Consider the following 18,023-nt stretch of genomic DNA (forward strand, 5'->3'; position numbering starts at 1 on the left):
TTTTGAAAAATTTATGAGAAAAACATGTAGCATTTGAAATTTTTTTTAAAGTTTTTTTTAGATTAATGTCTACATGATAACATGGAGTTGTGTTTTTCTTCGGTTTATATTTCCCTTCCAAAATCTCCTCCCTCAAAGCAATGACTTATTGAGGTTTATTTTTTTTATATTTTCCAAAGAACACATATATCAGTTTAAAAATTTGCTTACTTTTTGTAATATACAACTTTGAATATGTTACAGAACCTGTTGTTGTCACAAATTATTTATAGTTCCCAATTTCATAATAATATCCAGTCATACATCTAATACTATATATAACAGGAAACTATTTCACAAAGTAAAAAGATAAATACAGGTGTTTTAGCTTAGTTATGTGTAAATGCCAGAAAAATTCAAGAATTTGCAAATGTACTGTTCTGTCTTAGAACCATTGCAAAACAAACAAATTGCTTGAAAATCAATCCAGTACATTTAGAAAAAATTACACTTTACTTTAAATGGAACATATGTCAGCAAATACAGGCTTTATATTTTGGTAAAATAGTACTTCTAAAGACCAAGGATTTGTCTAGTAATACTTTACATATCCCTGAAAAGACATATCACACACTATAACCCACATATAGCAATGAGATAGAAATGGTAATTGAATACTTAAGTGCCAGTCTTTGTAAGAATCAGGCAATTTAGGTAAAAATTAAAACATGATAAGAAAAAACCCACCGAGTTAACCATGCTATTTAATACTTACCATCATCCTGAGTTAAAAAGTATTAGTCTTTCGTTTGTGTGTGTCTGGTAATATCAAATAACTTGGTTAGAAAATTGGTTAGAATGATAGCAAATTACAGAGCTATCTCCCCTTATTTGTTAATTTCTAGTGCATTTCAACCAAATTGTGTCTTCTATTACCAGAGCAGAAAACAGAAATGAATGTTATTTTTGTGCATAACTACCGGTACATATTATGAACTAAAATCAATGTCAAATTGGGTGGGGTTTTTTGGTCATGTTTTCACCACTGCCTGATTCTTAGGCAGACTGGCACTTAAAGACTGTACAACATAAAGCTTTCATTTTTGGTAAGATTATGGTTTGTCACATTCTCTTCACAAATTTTATACTGTATCATCTGTTTTGATAACTTTTACAGGAGTCATGGGACTTGATCATTTTGATTTAATTCCACAGACTCCTCTATCCATTTTACAGAAAACTCTTATGCTTGATAGGTTTGCTCGCCATTAAGTATTGTTTACCATGTCGTTTTAATTTGTCCAATTTGACAGGAGTAATGGGTAAACATATATATTGGTTGATGTTGTAGTCATTTTGGAATACCAGAAATGCCTACTGTTAAAGAACCCAACTCCTCTAAAACTGTTTGAAAGAAAGCTCTCATACTTGGTAGGATCTTTTGCCATTATTTGTAGCTGACCATGTTTTACTATATTTTGTCTATCACAGAGTTAAAGTGCACTTGAATCTATTTCATTATTCATTTATTTTATGCATGGTATTTGATTTCAAAGACTAAAACAGAACTAAAAAGGTGTCAATACATTAATACAAATAATGTAAATGAGGCACTGGAATTAATAAAAAGATAAGCACTTAATAGAGATTATGGTGCATCACACATGTATGGGTAATGAAATAGGATCAAAATCTGTGATTTATAGAAATTATAAAAATTAAATTTCTCTCTGGGAGGTTTAAGTTGATTGTTTCTTTTTTGCCAAAATTTCCCTCAAATAATGAAAATATGAATAAATTTTAATTAATTTACATAAAAAGTATTTACATTTCTGTTGTGTATTATTTATGATACTGATATGAATAACAAATGAACATTCTAATGTGAAGAATTAATTTTGATCCAATGGTGAACGTGATCAGATGCTTCGCCAAAAAAAAAAACTGCAACTGTATCTTTTGTCATCACATATTAATTCGAATACAAAATTATATGATAATGAATAATAAAGGGTAACATTTAAAGGCGTTTAAAGTTCAATTCAAAATAAACATTTGACAATAATTTATGAAGGAATGCTGTAAAATTTAATTTGATGATAAGCTTACAACATGGTATTTAATTCTTTATCAAATTGGCCAGGATTAACATGGTACAATAATGTCTTCGATGCACATTAAAATTCATTAGGCATTGTGATAAGTGTTTGTAAACTAACACATTTGCTTCATAAAAGGTCTTGATTGACGTCTTCAAATGTGACAGAATGCATTTATTGAATTGTTAGATTGTAAATATTTGAATACAAATGTCTTTTTTAGATGTGGCATGCTTGATGTTTCAGTGAGAGTATTAAAGTCATTTGTCAAAATTCAGAACTGTACTGTTACACTCACTAGGACCATAAAAAAGGTGCAGTAATTGGTTTGTTTGTAAAATGATGGAATAATACATTAATGACATAATTGTGAGGTCAAGGTTATGGAGCTGATACAATAGCACACAAGTTTAGCTATCATGGTACAATCCTTGGTTAGGATAAAGGTCCCTTATGCCAAGGACATAAATACAAGGTCAAGGTCATTTAAAATCATAGTTGCCAACTCGCATGATATTCCCATGTAATACACCCTTTTTAACAGTTTACACACAAAGATTTTGTCACATGATTTTGTAAATTACAACTGTAAAAAAAAAGAAAAGTTTATAGTCTTTAGAGAATAAAGGAACTACTGTTATGGTAGAGATACTAGTTCGAGATCTTGAGTTGACAAAATAGACTTGAAATCCTGGTACAATGCATAGCAAATGTAACTTCAGTTTCAAGGTCAGAGTTACAGCACAAGATATTATTCAGTTCTGTAGACTGACAGTAATTTTATAGAAGAGTTTGTTTTCTTAGGGGTCTAACAACAATATCTACCTAAAAACATGTGTTGCAATAGCTAAGGTATCTTTTTTCTCGAGCTGGTAATCCAGCAGCAAACTTCTTAACAAGCTTAATATTTGATATGGTAGTTTACTTGGGTCTGTCATACTTTGTGTAAAGATACATTATATATGTTATGTTCATTGCCCTTGACCTTATTTTCATGGTTCAGTGACTAAATGAAAAAAAAGTGAATATTTTTAGTATAAATCTCTCTCTTACAGACCTTGCAAGATCCTCATGCCTGTCAGACAGTTTACACTTGACTTCTACCTCAAATCATGGATCAGTGAACAAGATTAGGTTTTTATGGTCAAGTTCAAATCTCAGATACTATAAGTTATAGTTCTACTATATTTGGTGTATGGAATGATTGTTAGTTGTACATGTCCAACTGGCAGGTGGCATCTGGCCTTGACATCATTTACATGGTTCAGTGGTTAAAGTTAAGTTTTGATGTTTTGGTCTTATACTGTTTGCCATAGGTCAACTTTATTTGGTGTCTGAAAATATTTTACCATGTGCATGTCAGTCTGGCTCGTTTTATTTGACCTTGGCCTCATTTTCACTGTTCATTAATCAATGTTAAGTTTTTTGTTTTATGGTCTGTTTTTCTAAGCAGTAGCTCAACTAGAATGATTGTAAGGTGTATATGTCCGCCTGGCAATTGTCATCTGACTATGACCTCATTTTCATGATTCATTGGTCAATCTTAGGTTTTCTTGGTTAAGTTTATTTCTTAGTAACTATATGCAATAGGTTAACTATATTTAAAGCCTGTAATGATTGTAAGGTGTCTGTGTGGTAATGTTCATCTGACCTTGACCTCATTTTTATGGTTGATCAATGTATAGTTTTCCTGTTTAATTTTGTTTCTTAGATCTGCAATAGGTCAACTGTATTTAAAGAATATTTAGTATGGAATAATTGGAAGGTGTACATGTATTTCCAGGTTGGTTTATCTGAACTTGACCTCATTTTCTTGGATCATGTCAAGTTTTTGTGATAGTTGTATAGTAAAGCTTCATATTTAGGGCTACTGTAAAAACCAGCTTATTTTCGCAGATACTTTATTTCGCGTTAAGCTTTTTGTAGTCCACTTTGCGTCAATTTATTTTTTTGCCATTCTTAAATTATTTTGAAATATTTATATAAAGGAAGATAAGAGTTGTAACAAATTCACTAAGATTTATATTCGGGTTATATTTCATGGTTTGTAAATAGGTGAAAAATTTCAGCATGTGCACTCTTGTTTAAAAGATCTATCTGGTGTATCCTTGTGTTACTGCCAATGTAACAGGAAGTTCTTGTATATCTGCCGTTGTTATCAAACAAGAATAAAATGTTGGTATACATTCTAATTATAAGAAACATGATACACTGACTTTTAAAAGTACCATTAATTTATATAAAGAAAAAAGGACTAAAAATTTCTTACTGTTATTATTCAATGTTTGATGGACCACACATAATGAGTAATCACAGAGTTCACTGCCCATTTCATAAAGCATAGCAAATTTATTTATAATTTTTAAAGTGTGGAAATTCGATTTTGGTTAATCAGTTAATTTGTATTTATGATAGATCCGATTTAATCTTCCATTGAAAGGGTATAAAATTTTTTTGACCGATTTATGAATTTTTGATTTGAACAGGTGGCTTAATTTGTATAATTTATGTTTGAGTAAGAAAAAATATATCGATTTCAGGAGAGTAGTCTTTTATATATCGAAATACTTTGATATGGAGTTTGATTTTATATGGTACAAATATGTGAATAGATCATCTTTCTATACATGCTATACATTAGAAATGATAGTTTGAACAGAAGTACAAATCTGTCAGTCCAATTAGTACAAATAAGTCCTTTAGGACTAAAAGGTTGTAGTATATATTTTTAGAATGCGTTTATTTTCATTTTCAAACGACTTTAAAGGGTGATAGATGGTAATAGTTCTCCTGAAAAGCTGATTTTAGTGAGTGATGGCAGGAACTTTTTCGGGACGTCGGAATCAGGTGTTTTTAAGCTCGGGATTTCGGGATTGACACTTTTGGGATCCAGGAAGACTGTTTTCAAATTCCGGGACCTCAGGAATTCATGTTTTTAAGCCCAGGTTTCGGGATCAGGACCCCTCCTATCCCCCCTCTTTAGTGGTAACTTTAGAGCATGGCATGCTCAAGAGGGACACTTTGAATCAATTCTAGTAATCTGCATTCAAAATTATTTTTCATAATCAATTGCATTATTTTATTTTAAACAAATCCCTCCTCCACTCAAAATAAGAGATCAATAAATGAAAGAAAGATTACTATAGAAGGGAAGTAACTCTTTATTCACGGCTTAACAGATTTGACTATACTTTAGGTCCTTTTTGGATAAGTCAGATTTTCAAATATTTTGCATTACTGAAGAGACTCTTATTGTCGAAATGTGCATCTATTGTAATTATATAGATATATATAGGTATATATATAGCATTTATTATTTGAAATTTTTGAAATCTGGACCAGTAATTAACTGATAGAAATAAAGAAAAAAACAATGTTTTGGGGGGGAAAAAATGTAAAACTTGTTGCATCATGATCTGTCATTATTAGACCATTTAATGTCCCATTTAGGACAAGGTTTTCTACTGTTATAATCTTTTTGTTGGTCATATCAAGTAACATCTGATACACAAGCTATGAGGTTTCCATTACACTCGAGTGCATCAGTTTTCACAATTTTCAATGGGTATATAAAATGTCCTGTATATGTAAAATCATAGAATTCTTTCAAATTCATTGACGCAAATGAAACATACACTCGTATTAAGTGTTTCCCTAGTTACCAACTTTTGTTTATATTTGTTTTGAAGTGTCATCGCTGTCCTGTAGATATTTATGGGTTGTCATTGAATAAAAGATTTAACAGATTTTTGTGAAATGTAAATTTCAACCCAGTAATCAATTTAAAAAGGAATGATTATAAATAATGGTGAAAATTAAAATTATTCATAGATTTTTCTAGGTAACTGAAGAATGTGAATAAAAAGTCCCCGTCAGCATAGACATTACTGTCAATATTTGTTAAAGCTGACTTGTAAATTAACATAATCTGTATACTTAAACAGAAGTTAAATAGATGCAGCTCAAGCTATAAAAACAACTGTAAAATATAGCTGTAGATGTCGTGTCAAGGTTGTATGCTGATGGTATTTATGTAGGGTGTGGACAAATACATACACTAATACAAGGTCAAATAAAGAAGGGCAAAAAACACTGCAGCTTAATCTAAAAGAATGCAAAAAAAACCCAAACAGTCTGAAGTTGAAAAACACCATCTTGAACATTCTTACAATTTATAAAGATGCTCTTGCTCCAAAGGAGAGGAGTATAAGGATTTATTTCTGTTCACTCATCCATCTGTCTGTATATTTTTTTGTCCATCCAATTTTTATTGCATTATTCCATTTGACTACAAATCAGGGCTTACTAAAATTTGGTTCCAAACAACATGTAAGAATGCTATACATTTTTACCCATTTAAATGTCTAATGCTCATTAACTTCCGGTTTCTAGCTGTGATGTAGCCTTGTTGTGCTAATGTAAAGCAATCACCTATTAATCAATCAACTTCCTGTTAGCCCCAAAAACTTGTATTTCTTTCACATGATGGCCAAGTATGAACTTTCTTCACATTTTCTCAGGAACTACAAATCAGAACTTTCTGAAATTTGGTATCATGCTTCATGTTAGTATGCTATACAATGTGATGCATTGTTACAACAGTTGCTCATCAGCTGTTTACCAAATACTTATAGAAGGGGTATCATCTTGTTTTACAAGTTGTCTTTAGTATGACGTCACTGAACTAGTATAGATATTTGTATAGGGGCCAGCTGAAGGACGCCTCCGAGTGGGGGAGTTTCTCTTGCTACATTGAAGACCAATTGGTGACCTTCTGCTGTTGTCTGTTCTATGGTTGGGTTGTTGTCTCTTTATCACATTCCCCATTTCCATTCTCAATTTTATTTGTTATGATAAGCAATTTTTCATTTTTTTGGCCTGCTGGTAGATTTGAAAATTAGAAAATATGGTTAAAAGATTTGATCATTTAGATTAATGCGACTTTCAAAGTCAGAGTGCAATGATCAATGAATCATAACACAGACAGTGCTGCAAAGATAGAAATATTTTTGAAAAAGTAGCAAGGTTAGCAAAAGTCATCATGGAGCCTCTTGTCTTTTCACTGAGTATGATTTCATATTTTCATTGTTGATCATATTTGTTTAAGCTCTCTTTCTAGTTGCCATTAAAGTTTATTATTTCTTAGACATTTTGTCCTGGTTTATCTACAGTTTTTCATGAGAAAACAAATCTTAAACTAGATGTTGTAAATGTTTTTCCTGGAAAAAGAGTCCAAGGGGTCGGCACTTAAGTTTTGAAACAGGATACCTCCTACATGGTTTTCAATTGGTTTTTCTGCGAATGGTATTTTAATATTTGACTTTAGATGAAACTACTTTGATTAAAAAATAAAAAGCATTTAAAAAAGTAGAAAACAATTGTGTTTATATAAATGCACCTTTGATCTTGAATATGTTTACAGTTTGATCAAAACTACAACTTTAAAAGTATTATGGCTAATACTGATACCACAAAAGGGCAAAGTTGCTTTGATAAGCATAGTATAAATATTTATCTTGTTCAGATAGATGTTTTAAATTTTATTTTAATTTATAGCTTAGTTTAATGCATTTGATTAGAAAGCATGTCTTGTGTGTTTTTTCAGTTTCTAATGATAATCATTCTAAGGTAATAAAAAAAGTATGCTTTTTTGGTATTTTAAGTACATTTTTAGTCTACCTATATATAGGGATTCCAATGATTAAATATATGATTGATGATACCCCCTAAGAAGGAATTAGACATGCCGTAATTTTCACTCAATTGGAACATCATATAAATATATTATTATATAATATTGCATATTTTTTCGTCTTTTTTGTTGAATTGTTGTAAGATCAAAGAAATGAAAAGTAATAATAAATTTCCTAATGTACTGTTGATGTTTACAGTCCTCTTGCCAAACAAATGGCCTCAATGGCTGAGTGTAGGTCTAAGTCAGTCTAACTACTGTACAAACCAGTCAACGCTGAGGTTGTGTGTTGGAATTTGGCACGGGACAGGTGCACTCAACTCTAATCTTAATAGACAAGGATTGTCAGTTTTCCTATTGAAGGTTGGTCGGTCTCTCCAGGCACTCCAGCTTCCTCCACAACAAAAATAATGGCCACCACGAAACAGCACAATAGTTTGGCAAGTGGCATAAAAAATATCAATCTTGCCAAAAAGAGTTTGCAAAAATATACCATTTCATCCATTCGTCCGTCTGTCCATCCCTGAGTTAAGGTAGATGTATATGTTACTGCTGAGATCTAACTTATAGAAGATAAATTATGGGTTGGTGTTTAATGTTCAGTGGCAGATATAACATGCCATTCCCATAAATGTGACATGAATATGAACCCTGCCTTGTATACTAGTTCAGATTTCAACGTGCTAGTTTTTATGATAACAGTACACATGAAGACATGTCACCCTACACCGACACATTCTATTACAAATCAATTCAGTCACATTAGTTCACAACTGTTTCTTCTCTTCAGAACATGTTATAAATTTGAGAAAAACACCTATACAAAAGTCCTCTTTGATTTATTTTGAAAAAAAGATGAAATGATATAAACCGGTAAACATAAATATTATGTAATACAAAATAACAAATATTAGTTTTGATATACAAATATATTACAGGGTTCTTTGATAGAGCAAACACTCAAAAATAGATGTCTTACAAAAGGGAAACAAATATTTGAATAAAGCAACATTAGATAATTGTTGAAGGTCATAATGCGAGATATAATTGTTAACTTCTGCGTCATTTGCTATCTGGTGGTGGATAGTTGTCTCATTGACAATCATACGACATCTTCTTATTTTTATATTGAGTAAATATGCATGTAGATAAATATTTGACAATACTAGTATGGTAATTAATATAGTATTGTGGCTTTATATTCTCTATGCTTGGGTATTTACAGACCTCAGAAGCCATGTGATAATTATTGTTTCGTTTACGTGAAAAAAAATTTCTCTTGATAGAAATCTGAGACATCAATTTTTTAATTGATGATATGTTAATTTATATTCATTTGAAATGTAAAATTATGTTTCAAATATTTTTCTTGTAATTTCTGAAAATTTATTTTTCTGTTACGACATAATTTTTTTATTTGCAGCTTTTAGTCAAACATTTAGTTTGTGATGCTTTTCAACTAATTCACTCAATTGTGAATTCAGTGAAATGATGTTTAGGTAAACACATTGGATGTGAACATTAGTAATAAAACGACTTCGATAAAGAGAAAAATCCTTACTCGTTGTCAGCTTTAAAAAGCCATTTCATAAAAAACATAAAACAATACAAATGTAAAAACTAAGGACCGTATTTTTAACAAAACAAGAGGCTTTAGTGGCCAAGTGGTCAAAGTAGTCAAACTAATGTATGTTTGAATCCCAAACTGGTAAGTGCACTCAACTCCAATCTCAATTAGTTAGGATTGTCATTTTTCCTACCAACGGGGGATTATCATTGTTTCTCTCCAGGCACTCAACCAACAAAAACTGGCCTCCACAAAATATCACAATTGTGTTGAAAGTGGCATTTAACATCAATCAATCATTGTAACAGGAAAATTCTGTAAAATATGACAGACATGAACCAACGATCCTGACTTAGGATTAGCACATAAGGAATGTTCTTGTTCATGGAACATTTTCAAAGAATGAAGAAATTTACCCAGTCAGCCTAACATCCTGTCATTACAACTTCTCTTACATAGTTTACTATATGTAAAATTATCATAAATTATTCATTTTAAAGAGATGAATTCAGATGTGTACACTATTAGACGGTCTACGTTATTGTTCATTTGTTCATGAAACTTGACATGATGTAAGATCCCATGTTGGATATTATGATCCAGTCCACTCAAACTGAGGTGGAATAAGGGGGAGGAGGGTGCCCAGCCCCCATCCTCTTTTTGTGGGAAAAATTTGGCCGATTATTTAGGGAATCATTGAAGTATGAGTGGTGGGAGGTACCTCTTAGACCGTCAGTGGGTCCCCTCTTTTGAAAATTTCTGGATCCACCACTGTTAAATTCTCCTACGGTTGAATGCTTTGTCCATTCAGGCAAACTTTTTATGTTACAAAGTACACATAAAAGCATAAATAGCTTTTTTAATGTAATTTAAGTTTGAGTTATTTCCCTTGGACACAAAGTCAGAGGGCATTTTAGCTCTATAGGTATTTTTTATTTGACCCAACAAATTAAACATGATGTTCAAGCAAGTCTGCTAAAAGATCCTTACTAGATTGTCAGGATTATAAAAGGCTTTAACAAATGGAAATTGTTTAGACAGCATTTTTGTAAAAGTTCAGCAGTCAGTATAGGAATTATAATATTGTTGATTCATGGTTGAATTTGTTTGTAGTTTGTTTGTTGGTTTTAGATTCAGATTATTGTACAGAATACAAATAAAAAGAGATGTGGGAAGTCTGTCATGCAGACAGATACCTAAGAAAATTTACAAACTTACAAGCAATGCCTTCTGTTAAATATTCATTTTTTCTGTTTCAGGTGAGAATTTTGAACCACATCACATGGAAGACAGTAGCGGAACACAGTCATCCAGCAGTACTGGACTGCAGTAATGTGGTATGTAGATAAATGTTTGTAACTATGTAGATAAATGTTTGTAACTATGTATGTAGATAAATGTTTGTAACTATGTAGATAAATGTTTGTAACTATGTAGATAAATGTTTGTAACTATGTAGATAAATGTTTGTAACTAGGCAAAATATTTAAATAAAACTGTTTCTAGCCAATACATTTAAACAGAATGGTCAACTAGCAAGGCTACTGTAAAGTTGAATAGAGGCAAAAGATGCCAAAGAGATATTCAAACTCAGAAGTTAAAAACAAACTAACAATGCCATGAAAAAAATGAAAAACCACCAAAATACAAACAACAATAATTTAATTTTGGATGTAACGCATCTTCTGATTGGCTGACGTTATTTTGTTATCAGACCATAGACATAATTTAGTCATGTGACTGTGACGTCATCAACGTTTTTTGAAGGTTTTCTACGGTTTAAAGTGGAATTTAGAATTAAATTATAAGAAATGACTGTAATATTTTTTCTGTCTATTCGAAATAACATAAAAAATGTGGTGCACACTGTTAAATAACCCGCTACACGCATTATTCAGTGTGCGCCACATTTTTTATTTTATTTCTTCATAGACAGAAAAAATGTTACAGTCATTCCTTAATTATACAAAACATAATATGGAAAAACTAAAGACTGAGCAACATGAACCTTACCAAAACTGGCATGCTCCTTACAGATTAGGAGATTTTTTTTTCTCACCATACATGATAACCATGTTTTAAGTAGAAAATGTTTGATTGTAGCAACACTAAGATAATATAGTAATATGGTATTAAGATAATGTATGTTACTAGGCTACAGTTAAAATTATAACATACATCCAGCAGCACTATATTTGAGTAATTTGGTGATCAGTTAATGATTGTAACTGTTTATAGGAATATTGTAGATTGATTATTGAGAGCTTAATGTCCAGTGACCAATTTATGATCATTATTCAAGAAAAGAGTAAATTGAACATTTAGAAAATTAAAATTTATGATAGTTCCATTCTTTGTTGTAAACTATAAGTTGCAAGCAAAATTCCAGTTTCAATGGTATTAGTTTAGCTGTTTTATCATTGGCTCTTATTGTTTCCGAATCCCATATTTAAATTTCATGTAACATTGTAATATTTTATCTTGTAATTTTTCATTTAAGGAATGACTGTAATATTTTTTCTGTCTATGAAGAAATAACATAAAGAATTTGGTGCACACTGAATAACGCACGTAGTGGGTTATTTAACAGTGTGCACCACATTTTTATGTTATTTCGAATAAACAGAAAAAATATTACAGTCATTTCTTATAATTTAATTCTAAATTCCATTTTAAACCGTAGAAAACCATGAAAAATCTTTGATGATGTCATGGTTACATGACTAAATTATGTCTATGGGCTGATAACAAAATAACGTCAGCCAATTAGAAGATGCGTTACAACCAAAATAAAATTATTAATGAATACTGTTTAAACTAAAGGAATTTGATATCACAAATCAGTATCCCACAAACAATAATGACTCCACAGTAGATCCTAGCACTATTATTGAGGAAACACTGTTATCACATAATTTTTAAACATATTTCAGGTTGTATATAAAGAAGTAGAAACCAGGGCTCCCCTGCCCCCAGGAGACAATATTGATGCCCCCACAGCAACCCTCTTCACTCCACAGAGTAAATGTAAGTAGTTTCTGTAGTACATGTTTTGGGGTCTGTGAAACAAGTTTTTTTTAAGGAGAAGGGCATTGTATAGGAATTCAATATCTGACTGTACATCTGTGTGCCTTGTGAGAGCTACTCTTCCATCACAGCTACAGATATATTGATAAAACAAAAAGTACACAGTAGATGAACATTCCCTGAGAATGTGAAAAAAAGAATATAATGTCTGTTTAAGGGGAGATAATCAAATTTCTAACTTCAATATTCTTTTTGTGAGTTCACTACAGTTCTATTTTATTTTTTTTTCAAGAGTTTGCATACTATTTATATATATCTAAGATACTGGGTTTTCTATCTAAGATACTTGGTTTTCTTTTCAGTTGAAGTTCAGCAAGGTGACATAAAACTACCAATTACCAAACCAGATATAAACAAGGCTAACCCAAAGATAGGAGTTGGGATGGTGGCCTTTAGTTGTGATTGTAAATACATGTACACTAGGAATGGTAAGTATAAAAGATTTTATAGATAAAATAGGAATTGGGTACTTTTTCTTAAACCAAATATAAGTATATGATTAAATCCAGCCATTAGTTATAGCCCCTGGCAAGTTTTTTGGAGGTGTGTAGGAATCTTACTAAATCAGATATTGAAACTTTACAAAGTTTTAGAACATAACCAGAGGATGTACATAAGGAATATAATCCTGGTTGTACATGATGAAGGGAAGATAATAAAATTTACTTACTTCTGTATTGAAGAATGTGACAATATTCTCTTGAAAGTGCAACTCGTCATAAACGGCAAGACAGTTATTGATGAAATCTTTATAGTTGCAGAACACTATATACATGTACAAAATTTAAGGGAGGATGATGTTAGAGTATTTCTTCACTTTTACATTTAGTTCAAAATTAAATCTAGCAATGACAGTAATTAAAATTTGATTTTAACACAACTAAAAACATACCCCAAGGTAACATTTTTGAAAGATGTTATATTTTAAATTTTAAATTTCAGATAATATGCCAGGTACTTTATGGATATGGGATATCAGAAGATTAGCCCTTTGTACAGTAATGATTCTTAATTCACCAATCAAATGTAAGTTTGTAAGATCGTACTGTCTACGATTTGTCTTTTGATAACATATACCTACCAGGAGCATTATGGATCTTTATAACAAAAGAGAACTTTTTTGTGCAGAATTGATTCTTATTGACAAAATAAGCAAAACTTCAGGGGCGGATCCAGCCATTTCAAAAAGGGGGGGTTCCAACTATATGTCCCCATTCAAATGCATTGATCGTCCAAAAAAAAGGGGGGGTTCCAACCCCCGGAACCCTCCCCCTGGATCCGTTACTGAACTTTGGTATGCTGTTTCCAATGGCGGTAAGGTTGAGGCTTTAAATAACATCTTTGGTCTCTTGCTTATCAGAAAATATTCTGCACATTGTGGGAAATGCATCACAGATAACTTACTATTTATACAGCACATGATTGTCACTATGTTACATTTTATATGTCAAACTTGTCCTTTTGATTAAGTTATTACTTTATGTGATGTTTAGAATTATGATAAAGGATTTGATTCATATTGTTTTAGCTATTAAATGGGACCCTCATCAAGCACGTCTTGCCGTTGCTACTGGAACAAGCAAGTTATATATGTGGTCTCCAGCAGGAAGTTTGTCAGTGGAGGTACCAGTTGAAGGTATGCAATTGTTTCAAGTTAGAACCAAAGATTTCAAATGAACCAACTATGTTCACTAAAAAAAAGTACTGATTTATTATTTTATACTCATTCACTGTCAGAAATGCTGAAAAAATAAAAAAAATACCAAACTCTGAGGAAAATTCAAATACGAAATGATAATTGGAATAAATGGATGTTCTCATACAAGAACTGTTCTAAGGTAGATAACTCTTATGTTCACAATGGTAAGCAGAGGTTAATAAAAAGGATGGAAAAACAAAAGAAATGTAAGGTATATGTCAATGTGATATGAACCCTATTACATAGAAAAAAATATATAGAAGTTAACTTTTAAGATGACTTTAGTATAGACAAATGTCTATACAATATGTGCAGAGATGCAAACAGTTTTTTTTTCCTGTCAGACAATGGGGCCTACAGGGTACCAAGTTTTGCCAGACCCATCAAATTTCTGCCAGACCCATATTTTCACTCAAAAATCAAATGAAATTATGCTATTGAACAAACGTTAATTTTGATTTTGTTGATATTATTATTATTTTAAAATAACCTGTGATTCATAACAATTGTAGTTTATTGAATAATACATTACATAATATTGATCTGATTAAAAGTTATTCTTCACAAGAGTACTTGGAAACAAGATAGTCATTGGTAGTTTCATTCTGTTCAAATTCAAAATCTGACTCATAGTCAGAATCATTATCACTCCCAGATTCATTCTTCTTTACAGCTTTATCAACTTGAATAGGTGACTGGTTTGGTCTTTTACCGGGTTTCGACCCACTTACAAATTTTATCGGCCATGACATATTTCCTGAACTTATCAACTATGCTTAATAGACCTCCTTCCTAGAGAGCGAATTTCTAAAACAAAAAACATGACGGAAATACGGAGAATTGTTCGGGGCGAGATGGACAAGGTACGAAAGACTATTACTGAGCGGAAATACTGGTTCCGGGAGTTAGAAAATGCGGGGGAACAGGACATTTACTTTTATTAAAGATGATCGCAATTTTATAAACAAAATACTCTGCCGGGGCCGACGGGGATTTCAGTTTTGGCGGACCCAAGCGGACTTAAATATTGCCGGCCATCAGGTCCTGCACAGCTACAAGTTTTGCCGGACCTGCATAAATTCTGCCCCTTAGGTCCGACGGGTCCGACGATTAGTTGCATCTCTGTATGTGAAACTAGGAAAAAAGATTTCACAACCAACAGAAAATTTATGGTTTACCAACAAATAAGTACACTACATACTCAAATAGTTAGAGTGGGGTGCTCATTTTCGCCATATCTTTCTATGTTTTCTACAGCTTATATTCAGGTCTATATGTTTTTGAAGTATACTGATATTTCTATATGAAGATAACTTCAAATGCAAAATATTCTTAAGCTTGAAAACGTGTTTGTTTGAAAATAATCATCTGAAAAGTTTGATTAAAGGGTGTTTGAAATTGCCTGATGTTTTGTCAATGGGGGACACATATTCGCCGTTTTTATACATCTATTTAAACATAACTAACTGCAGCTTTAAACATTATTTTTCAAATCAATTTCATTATAGATGAATAGCAGACATTTTTCAAAGGTGTACATAACTGAAATTTAGGGCAATCGGTCAAAGAATTACCAAGAAATACTTCTTTGAAATCGTGTTTTTCATTCAGGAAGTTGGCTGCAAATTGTTGTCCGTTTTTTGGTCCTTTGCGGTAAGTGCCGCAATTTTGTCGTAGTTTAAAAGATAATCATATTTGTTATAAAAATCTAATTTACTGGCATATTTCTTCCATTTCAGCTATCCTTTGAAGTTTTTACACCTCAAAAGCATAAATCTGCGAAAATGTGTCCCTTGCGAATATGTGCGCCCCACTCTATATGTTATATTTGTGGCATTTTTTTTTAGTAATGGCTGTCCCAAAAATAAATGTATTAGGGGGGTGGGGGAGGAAGGCACTTTTTATTTTACCCCACCATGCAAACATTTTAAATTAGATTTTTCAATTAAATGTTCAATCAATCTTTCTCAAATAACCACCACCCATCAAATTTTATCCCCATACAAATAATTCAGAATTATTCTGGAAAAGCCCTAACCCTTACCAGCTGATATATATTAACAAAAAATAACAAAATTGATATTTTACATTGCAGGTTCGTTCAATGTTCAGGGTTTATTATGGCATACAGAGGGTAATACCATTCTACTGATGAGTAAGGATCAGATGTGTGTATGTTATCTTACTGATAACACGGCCGAGACGGCCACATAAAACCAGGACAAAGACGGTGCTAAACATGGGTATTGAATTGGGATGTCATACTGAAGAGACGGGCATAGTCATCTGATGTAGAAAGTGATACATTCTGTATAAATGAGCGTCAGTGTTTATAAGTTATAAATTGTAATATAAGAGGGAAGTACTATCAAACTTACAGTTTGTGTCTGTTGTATCTAAGAATAAGTTTGAAGAATTCTGATAATGTTTTCAGTATGGGATATTTTGTTTAGGTTTGAGAATTCAAGTTTGATATATGGATATGAAGAGAAAAGTAATAGCAAACTTAAATGAGGATTTTAGAAAAATAAAACATAAAGAGAGACATAATTTTGTAAATATATATATTTGACCTAAACAATCATAGAAATTTGTGTAAAAACTTCTGACAATCCTGCTTATTTGGGAGATTTTGTTTTCAAATGTTATATTTATAGGAAGAAAAAATCTGTTATAAAAAGGGCAGATAAATGAAAATCAAATAAAGATTTAAATTTGATATTGTTGGTTGTTTGACTGTGTAAATTAAACTTTAAAAGAAAAGAAGAATTCCTGCTGTAACTTAAAATGAAATTGTCCTGAGATTTATTCTAATCGAAAAACAAATCCCAGATTAAATAATAGTATAGTGCTATTATTGAATATTATACATATCAAATTTGTTGGTACATTCCAGTTTGAAATTTTTTCCGTCCAAGAAAAAAACCATTTGTTTGTATAGTGCTATTATATAAAAATGAAATCTATCAAATCTAAACATCTTATAAGTAAAGCATATGCTTGATTTTTATTTTATGTTGTTGAGTAACTGTGTCATTGATGTATACCCTGAAACTAAATTTAAATGACATAGTTTTTTTTCATGATGCAGAGTTTGAAAAGATTATTTTTTTTATGAAAATGCATTGTAAGCAACATGATATTTTAATTGGAAAATGCCGAGACATATTTTTTTCTCTTTCTCTCTTAACGGGACAAAAAAATTAAAAAAAGGTTCAGATCAGAAATTTTATTCAAAATCTCGGGGCCAGACCCCTTTCAAATTCTTTTCTGGAATGTATTTCTTTCAAAGAAAGCAAAAAGCCCAATTAAATGATTAGATGAAAAGAACTTATTTTGTTTTGTTTTGATAGATTTCATTGTATGAAGTAATCGTATATTGAGTGTATGACTTTGTTATTATATTGAAAAGTTGATAGCATTTAGTTTGTATTTAATCATTTATATTATATTATTATGTAACAATAAATCTTTATAAAGTTAGCTAGTCTATCTGCAAAGCCATCTTAACATTTATTCTGTAAACATTGATCAGAAAGAATCAAGAATTGCCTCTGGTTGCCATGTATTTCTCCAGATCAAACTGGAATCATTAGAAAATAATGAACCATTGTAAAGGCTTATTTTAATCATCATTCCTAAAAAGTTTGGTAAGATTTGACTGTACTTTCAGAGAAATGTTCTAAAACTTGTCGGATCAGAATCAACAATTGCCTCTGTTTGCCATTTTTTTTCAATCTAATTAGATTTATGGGCATTATGTTTTCTGGTCAGTGCAACCATTCGTTCGTCTGTCCATTTGTCCCGCTTCTGGTTCAAGTTTTTAGTAGAGGTAGTTTTTGATAAAGTTGAAGTCCAATCAACTTTAAACTGAGTACACATGTTTCCTAGGATATGATC

The 18,023-nt window shown here is 31.4% G+C and overlaps 1 protein-coding gene across 1 annotated transcript in view; it reads left to right on the top strand.

The window, feature by feature from the left end:
- Positions 1-17,606, top strand: part of LOC143057790 (WD repeat-containing protein WRAP73-like) — a 56,272-nt gene extending 38,666 nt beyond the window's left edge. The window contains exons 9-14 of the mRNA XM_076231193.1: positions 10,597-10,674; positions 12,271-12,364; positions 12,727-12,852; positions 13,367-13,450; positions 13,953-14,060; positions 16,219-17,606. Coding sequence (XP_076087308.1) covers positions 10,597-10,674; positions 12,271-12,364; positions 12,727-12,852; positions 13,367-13,450; positions 13,953-14,060; positions 16,219-16,337 — 609 coding nt within the window. The 3' untranslated portion in view covers positions 16,338-17,606. The remainder of the gene's footprint in view (positions 1-10,596; positions 10,675-12,270; positions 12,365-12,726; positions 12,853-13,366; positions 13,451-13,952; positions 14,061-16,218) is intronic.
- The last annotated feature ends 417 nt before the right edge of the window (positions 17,607-18,023 follow it).

The sequence above is a fragment of the Mytilus galloprovincialis genome, chromosome 13 (genome assembly GCF_965363235.1).
Source record: "Mytilus galloprovincialis chromosome 13, xbMytGall1.hap1.1, whole genome shotgun sequence".
Classification (NCBI taxonomy): domain Eukaryota; kingdom Metazoa; phylum Mollusca; class Bivalvia; order Mytilida; family Mytilidae; genus Mytilus; species Mytilus galloprovincialis.